Source organism: Arachis duranensis, chromosome 6, assembly GCF_000817695.3.
Source record: "Arachis duranensis cultivar V14167 chromosome 6, aradu.V14167.gnm2.J7QH, whole genome shotgun sequence".
Classification (NCBI taxonomy): Eukaryota; Viridiplantae; Streptophyta; class Magnoliopsida; order Fabales; family Fabaceae; genus Arachis; species Arachis duranensis.
In genome coordinates, this window is record NC_029777.3 from 97031156 (window position 1) to 97040408 (window position 9253).

At 27.0% G+C, this 9253-nt stretch overlaps 1 protein-coding gene across 2 annotated transcripts; it reads right to left on the bottom strand.

Moving 5' to 3' along the window:
- Positions 1-1665: 1665 nt before the first annotated feature.
- On the bottom strand, positions 1666-6782 carry LOC107494863 (lysine histidine transporter 1). Of its 2 annotated transcripts, none has more exons than XM_016115903.3 (8): positions 6755-6782; positions 6492-6615; positions 6241-6398; positions 5469-5852; positions 3025-3524; positions 2860-2951; positions 2114-2182; positions 1666-2002 (listed from the first exon to the last, which is right to left on the bottom strand). In XM_016115903.3, the coding sequence occupies exons 2-8, from the start codon at positions 6567-6569 to the stop codon at positions 1904-1906; spliced, it is 1380 nt and encodes a 459-aa protein (XP_015971389.1). In that variant the 5' UTR covers positions 6570-6615; positions 6755-6782; the 3' UTR covers positions 1666-1903. The 2 variants fall into 2 exon arrangements, with proteins under 2 accessions (XP_015971389.1, XP_052119400.1); XM_052263440.1 differs by having other exon boundaries at positions 6748-6766.
- Between the last annotated feature and the right edge of the window lie 2471 nt (positions 6783-9253).

The window sequence follows — 9253 nt, forward strand, 5'->3', positions numbered from 1 at the left end:
ATTATAGTGGTCCAGCTCGCTTTTAGGAAAAGAAGAAGCTTGCCAACATAATAAGAGTTTGTATTATATTGCATAATATGATTGTTGAAGATGAAAGAGACACTTTTGCAGGAAATTTTGCTCAAGGCTTAGAGTATGATGATATTGAAAATGGCTTATCACAAGCTCAGCTGGGAGAGGAAGATTTTACACCATACCATCAATTTCTCCAAAGAAATGCCCAACTTCGAAATAGGCAGTAGTATAGACAATTGAAAGAGGACTTGATTGAACATATATGACAATTTCACAATGCTTATTGTCAACTATAGAGCTTAATTATATTTTTCTTTGTATTAAGTAATTTTACAAATTAGTGTAATCCCGAATTATATATATTATGTATTATTGTTATGTATGAATTTATTTAATATTAATATATTTTAATAGTAAATTATTTTTAAATTTATAAATATAAAATATTATTGAAAAATTTGATTACATTAATTTTAAGTATTTTAATTAATTAATAATTAAGTGGAACTACAACGAAGACTAAAGTTAGTTTCTCCTAATAGAAAAAAGAGATATGCTTTGAATTCTTATTTACTGTTTATGACGCAAAAGTTGATATTAAGTTACTTTTTGTGACAGATGAATCATAAATAATAACTGGAATAAGTTTCGGCCGAAGATGGTGTAAGCCTTGTTAAAATCCAACTTGAACAACTTAGCACCACTACTTATTACCTATTTTAGTTACCCAAAAAACCACTCCATTCCCTAGTAAAGTGCCACTCATGATTCCCACTAGCAATTTAGGCCTCGACATAAATTTCGTCATTGATTCATCTTGTTCGAAATTTTAAAATTATTCGATCATTATTATAGAATAATATTACACATCTAAATCTTTTTTTTTAACTAAGTTTAATTAAATTAGTTTATCATAACAAAATCAGTTATAATTAAGACTTGATTCATAGAAAGATTTGAATGTATAGTATTGGACTTGTTTAGACGAGTTATCTTTTTTTAAAAAATTTTATGAAAAAGTGAAAGTAATTTTATATTTGGGTATTTCATGCAAAAAGATCTTTTTATTTATTAATTATGTTTGGGTATAACAATATAAAAGTATTTTTTTTATTTACTATATGAAAAACATCTTTTTTTTAAAGAAAAAAGATCTTTTAAAAAAGATGTAAATTATAGCTTCTTAAAAAAGATATTTTTATTTTTCTAATACTTTTACTTTTATTACTAGAAATTTACCAAACACGCTAAAAAAAAAAATATTTTTCATTAAAAAAAGATTTTTTTATTAAAATAATAGGATCCAAACAAGCATATTATTTATTATTATAAAGGAAATATTGAAGTAACTGCTTAGATTATTTAATAATTACATTGTATTATTTAGATGTACAATTTTTTTTTATTAATCCCTTTATAGAAAATTTATGGCCTGGATATAATTATTCGGTATAATAAAATATTGATATCACGTGTTTTGTTCAATAAAAAATTAAACTTATTCCAAATTTGAATAGTGTAAAAGTCTCGTACATTTCATCACCTAATTAATTATTGAATAATTTTTAATTTTTTATTTATACTTTGCCCGTAGGCACAATATTAATGCATTGGTCTTGTTCTAGCTAGTTGAACCAAAACTAGAGAGTAGACAACAATAATCAATATATATTACATGATATGTGTACCTTAAAGCATGCTTATATTTATAAATAAACCACAACTTTATCTAGAACTATCTTGGAAAATAAAAACCTTTAATATGATCATTAAAACCTTACAAATATCGGTCGTCACAACTTCAAGGATTGACGTAAAGAAACCGTAATAATTACAAAGCGAAAATAAATATATCAGACCTGAACAATAATTTTTGGGACATAATTGTTCATTGGTAAAACCCATAGGTCTTTGCATTGAGTATGATACTCCTCAATCCACCAATTGGCGATAGAGTCATCAGAAGGATACCAAGAAAAATGCAAATCTGAGAACATTCAAATCAATTAAGGAAATTAAATTAAAAAAAAAAACTATCAAGTTATGACATGAAAACAAATTAAGAATTAATTAAGAAACATGATGTAGTTGAACATACCCAGTTGGTGAACCACGATAAGCTGAACTTCTTAGGTTTGTAAATTGCAAGCCATATAATGCACGGGAGCTAGAAATTAAACGGTAGTGTTAAAACTAGCAATTTTTTTTATATGAAACAATAACAATAATAGAATAAATAAAAAGAGAAAATGTAGTTAATTACTAGTTACTACAATCTCTATGTTTAAAAAAGTAAAAAAAAAGGCCATTATTTTATCAGAAAATTAGTTACCGCGGCCATTATGTTAAAATAGTAACCACAACTATAACTCTGCAATTATAAAAAAATTACTCCCTTTCTCTATAAAAAAGACATATAAAAATTCATCAGTTGACTACTGAAATAAAAATGTCTTCATATAAAAATAATAATTAAGAATCGTTAATTAAATAATTTAATATATTTGACTAATTTAATTAATAAAATTATTATTAGTGAAGATTTAAAATTTTTTAATAAATATAAAACAAATATATCAAAAATTTAAATTTTTTATATTTTTAATAAAAAAATTTTAATTTATAATCTTAATATGTATTTTTAGAATTTAAATTATTAATTTCAACTGTATTTAACTGTTTAAATGGAATTTACCCTTGAAAGTATATTAAATGTTTAGCATATATATAATCAGCTACACTATAATAAATGGATAATATATAACTAAATAAAGTGAATTAAAATATTGTTGAAGTAATGAAAGGACTTTGAATAATAATAATAGAAGAAGGTGTGAGGCTTACAAAGTATGTGGTTGGAGCGAATGCAAATCCTCCAAAAAATCCAAGGAGCGCACCGAAGAATGGGAATGTAATGCCCACAAACATTGTAAATGCTGAATCAAATGGACTCATTATTAGAAGAGGACAATAATCAAATGACAAGAGGTAATTAATTATTCCACTTACCAACATAAGCATTGCGAACAATAAATCGCAGCATTCTACTTGGCTTGAAATTCAATTGTTTAACCAGCACGGTTTCAATCATGTCAAATACTGGCATTGCATACAGCTGGTAACTTCCAATGACATGGATGACAACAAACAAGTTAGCAGCAACAATGAGCCACGTAGGTTTTTCGAGAGAGATAAGGATGTTATCTTCAACGGTATTTCCGAACATCCAATAACCAATAAGAGCAACAGGAAAGTAGCACAAAGCAACAACTATATAGGCTGCCATCACTCCCCGCCACATAGGGCCCTTGGATGGCTTCTCCGGCGACGAAGGGATAGTTGCTTGGATCTCAAGCACCACGTTGTGTCCGGCGTAGGCGAAAGCCACGTCACCTAAGGCGTTAAAGAAGTTGAAGACTGTTCCTGGTGTTGTGGTGGCTTTGTAACCGTACTCAACTCCTTCTTGAACTCCTTTGTGTGCTGATGCAGCCCATGCAATTGTTGAGTAGCTCCATGTACCATTAAACACATAAATGTTATTTCTACTTAAAAAAACTAACTCTATATATTATTTTATATTTTAATATATATTTTATATACATGATTTGATAATATACTAATATGTCAATACAAATTTTGCAAAATATGTGTCAGAATTTAACCCATTAAATTTTATTGTCTTTTATTTAAAATTTGATGATATTTTAATTTTAAATGTTTTATTATTTAATTTTTTTAATAATTCATATGTATGTGTATATATATTGTATGGCCACCATAAGTATGTGATACACATTGCAAAGTCTATGCTGCTCATTATTTTTCACTAGTGTTTTAATTTTAGCTAGTAGATATATAATTCAAATATTTTTTCTTAAAACATCTAGCACTAAACAGAAAATAATTTAAAGGATTGTAGATTTGAAGTAGCAAAGACAAATAGAGGAGGAAGAAGGATAAAAAACTTGTTCTCCTCTTATAAGGTGGTCTGGAATGTGAGGTCGAGATTTTGAATAACATATTCCAATATATACTTAGAAATCCAGGAAAAGGAAAACTGATTGATAGGTCATATTTTGACCTTAATGACCTATACCATAAAATTAAAATGAATACAAATTATTTTCTTTCTGTGTCAGAATTCTGGGTGTGATTGATCATATATCTCTCTTAATTAGAATTATAGAAAATTCAACTCTCCACCAATAACAATCTTAATGATGGAGAAAAAGACCGAACCACGCGGTTGCGTTTACTTGACTTGTTGACTTGATAAGCTTGGAAGATTTTGGCAACGGAATAATAAATAATTGTATATTTTGAATTTAGTTCTTCGATTTGGACAAGAAAGGCGGTTTCATTTAATGAATCTGAATACAATGTCTCGCTATATATTATTCTAGAAAAGATTGCAAACTATATCTTCTTCTTCCATGATGATGTAAATAGAAATATATATATTTTATATTTTTTGATTGAGTAGTACTAGGAAGTCAATGGTACTATCCAGAATAATAAACATCTCAGGTCATGAAATCACTTATCCCAAAAGTTTAAACTGATTTTGGATTGAACTCTTGATCTTTCGGATCTAATTCTAATACCATGTCATGATGCCACTCATTCCAAAAGTTTCAACTAATGAAAAAAAATAACACTAATGGTTATATTTCTAATACTCCCTAAATCTCTATTATACACATTATACAAATATTCTATTAGCTCCCTATACTTTTTCTTTCTGATTTTTAGTTATACTACTCTAAATAAATTTAATTATTTGTATATTACAGATTTAATTATTTAAATATTATATGTTTGCTTCTTACTAATAATTTAGTAAAAAAATTACAAATGAATATGTATAAAGTATAAACATACATAAATACATAATAATTATTTTAATCGTCAATATTTAATGTATAAAAAATATTTTTGTTTAAAACTTTTAAAATCCATGTGTGACAATTTAAAATTCTGAAATTGAACGAAGGCTAGAAATGGATATTTTTAGAAAAAAAAAAATTAGCCAATGTAAGCACTTAGTATTTCGCATTTTTATGAGTCACCTGTGTTGCCATAACTTAAATAGAGCATTGTGTTAAGGCATATAATACTTTCAGTTACATTTTAAAAGCTTACCTTAGGCCAAATCATATGTAGATATCACATATATATCTTATTTGGATCTAACTAAAAGCTTCTATAGGATAGTACACTAGACCTTATTATTAGTTGAAAAATAAAGAGTAAAAGTAAACTCTAAACAATGATATGTTTTCGTCAAATAAATTAGTTCTAAAATAAATAATTAATAAATTATTCTCAAACCTTTTGAAATATTATTAATTAGACATGTTAATTTTCGATGAAATAAAAGAATAAATTTATCTCTAATAATATTTATAAAATATGAAAGGAATTCTGGTTGATGTATTGTGAAGAGCACATACCTCAAAGACATGACCGCTGCAGCGAGAGAAATTCCAGAAATGGAATTGAAGTTAGGAAGATGTGCAAGAACAAAATGAACAGACGCAAATATCATAATGAAGTAAGAGGTCTTGAGGTCCTTGCAATTTTTGCACAAAAGTTTATGAACCTTCTGCAACGATTTTCCTCCAGTCACCATGTACACGATGTCCACCCCAACTTCACATATCAGTTGTTGTGGCACCACGATCCACAGCCCAAGCTTCTCGCCGAACGCATGCTGTCCTAGCTCATGGTACCGGTCGAACCGTTTTCCCGGTACCATCTCATGCATCTCAACCATTTGCCACAGCGTATACAAAGTTATTACCCATGACAGTATCATGATAACCACACCCGGACCCCTAAAATCATTAATTACTCAATCAATTTTTATTTTACCAGTAATAATTTATATCTATATTTATAGATATTTTATACATAAAAATATATAATTTATATTTATATTTATTAAAATTTTATATACATAAAATTTATTTATTAAAAACAATTTAATATTTATAAAAAAGTATTAAAAATTATTAATTTATAATTTTTTTTCTACAATTTAATTTTTTTATTTTTTAGTTAATATAGTATTTTACTTTATTGTGTTGAATTTATCCTTTCGGATAAAAATAACAGTTTAAAGAGAGTTTAGAATCTTTTCTTTTGTTTTTTATTTGTTCAATTTTATTGTGTTGAAGTGTTTTTTTAGTGATCGAAATTACAAAACTAGTAGATAGGGTTTACCATCCAAGATTTGCCATGGCGGATGGAAGGCTGAGGACACCGGCACCAACCATAGCAGTTACGTTGTGAAAAGTAGAGTACCACCATTTGGCGTTCCTGGAAGAAGTGATAGGAAGCCAATCATCAATTGCCTTTTGCTCTGCGGTTCTTTTATCAATCTGTTACAAACGGAATTCCAACGGCCCAGAGTTAGTTACAACAAATCACTCCGTTTAATAAGAACATAGACGCAATAGAGAGATAAATAATACCTCCGGTGGTGACATGGGATAAACGGTTCTATTCCCTTCACTAATAGAGTTTGGATTGGTGGGTGACTCACTTCCCATGGTGGCCAAGTTGTGTAGAGTCTGTGAATGAATCACTTGATCTGATCTATAAGAGAAGGGAGAGAATAATGGTCAAAGACACTAAAATGGAAGATAGTATATATGATAACCTATTTATTTGCATTGAATTGCATTGAATTGAATTAATTAAATTAAAATTTGAACTCAAAGAGAGCACACAATACTGCTTATGACAGGGACTGTCAAGAGAAGTCCGCCCAAGTGTGACACACACAATGAGCATTTTGTTAAGCCGGCTATATATATATATATATAAACTGATTTTTTTAGGTAATTTTGTGAGCTCATCACAAGCTGGATGGAGTAATTGTGCGGAGCGCGTGAATAGTTTAGGCTAGATTGTTGGACACTCAAATAAGAATACAAAAATATAAAATTGTATTTAACAAATAAAATAAAAACGAAAATATTATTTCTAGAGATACTGAATTATTATATTTTATATCCATCTTGACAGAAAAAATACAAAGGTACTAATAAAGAACATAGTTTATTTTTTATTTTTTTATTATTTTTTTTAATTATATTTTTTATTATTATATTTTTTTTCAACTTTTTTATATGAAAAAAAAAAGAAAATAAATTAGATTTTTATAATTTATTTTAATTTATTACTAAATAAAATATAAAAACAAAAAAATTTATATCTCTATCTTTTATGTCTTCTCAATATCTTGTGTTATCTTATTCTAAAAAATAAACACAATCTTAAATATTACCACCTTTAATTATTTGTTTCTGGATGGTTTGTTTGGACAAGGAAACAAAATATGAACCCTTGATGTTAAAAAAAGCCCATTTAATGAAATAAAGAATTTGATCTAAAGCTATGTTTAGGAATATTATAAATGATGGAAAGTGATTAGAAAGATAGAGTCAGGGGTGTATTATTAAGGCTTGATGTGGTATTGGTGTGACATTTTAAAAGCCATTAGAATATTGTACCTCTCTTGGTATCATATCAGAATCAAAAATGCCATTTGTATGTTTTTTATATAAATATATTATTTTATTTTATTCAATTCAATTCCCATTAAATTTTAGTTGAACTAAATCCTTAAATTTTCAACTTTATTAAATTATTACTGGTTCGGTTTTTAAAATTTTGATAAATAGACGTTCCAATTCATGTATACATGTTGTCCAAGCAGTACCTTTCCTAATTTCCTGAAGGAAGTAATACATCTTCAATTTGTTTCCTATATTTCTTGATTTCATTCTTTATTGTGTCTTGATTGCCTTCATCAATTATTTGAAAGTTGCTGGCTGGCTTATGCTGGAAAATGTTCTCAATAGAATTATTATTTGTTTCCTATTGTGTCTTGATTTCTTTCCTACTGTGTATTGATTTCCTTCATCAAGTATTTGGCCTTTGCTGCCAGGCTCTATTCTTTGGTTTGGTTTGGTGAAATAATTAACTTATTAAAGTTAGGCTTGACAACGAGATTAGCATTTTGACGACAAATATTGATAAATTTATAAGAAATTAAGTAGGAAGTTTATTGCTCTTTAAATTCTAAAGTATTAATATAAAATATAACATAAAAAATTAAATTTTATTTAGTTAACGAAAAATATAACACTCTTACTTAATAAAAAATATCTAAAAATGAGATTTATTTTACATATATAAAATAATTAAATATCCAATATTTAAATTATCTTATACAAAAATTTTATACATATTATTCTTTTTTATTAGAAAAGTTGCGCTTATAAGTGAAAGAAATTTTAATTTATATATGTAAATTAACATATCGGTAGTACATCCCAACAAAAATGGTATCTAAAAATTGAATATTCAGTTGACTAGAGAATTTAATATGAAGGACTCAAGATCTATAAACAAGATTTTAGATATACAAATTCACCAATATAGAAAAAGATAGAAAGGTTTAGTTATCTGTTGAATTTAGTAAACAATAATAATATTTATAATGATGACAAACATAATTGTAAATAGATTGAAAATCTAAAAATGTTTTGATGGTTTATTTAGTGTTACAGACCCAAATGTTATTGTGCAGTCCAAACAATAAAAACAAGTATCTGAATCATAGCTACTTGGACCAAGTCTCTAATTCAATCTATTGCCATTCTTAAAAGAAAGAACATCTTTCTGCTCGTAGTGCTATGTTATATCGGATAAAGCAAAAAAAAAAAATAGAAGTTTACTTTTTTTTCACTAAGCACAAAAAGAGAAAGAAAAAAAAGTAATTCTTAAAAGCTATGTATAATCAAAATCAACATAAATAAGTTAAGCTAAATTAAAGAATTAAGATACGAAGTTTTCATTAACATACAAGTCAATTTATTTGCTAATTTCTTTTTCTCTATACACCACCAATAATAATTTCATAAATATTATGATAAAATCAATCAATACAGATGAATTTAATTGGTGCAAATTTTTCTTTTGTCTATTTGAAATGCAAGCGGCATAGATATATATTAAAAAGCAACTGAGTGAAAATTTGTAAAACTAAATAAAAGTTGTTCTTGCTGTGATAAGAATGAGACGTGGATGTCCATTTTCTATCTGAAACTCACATTCTCAAGAGAAAATTTATTTAATAAAAGTTGAAAGATGGTGATAATTTATGTGTATAAATAGGAGATGCATCCATCTGAATACACACACAATAATAATAAAAAAACACTCT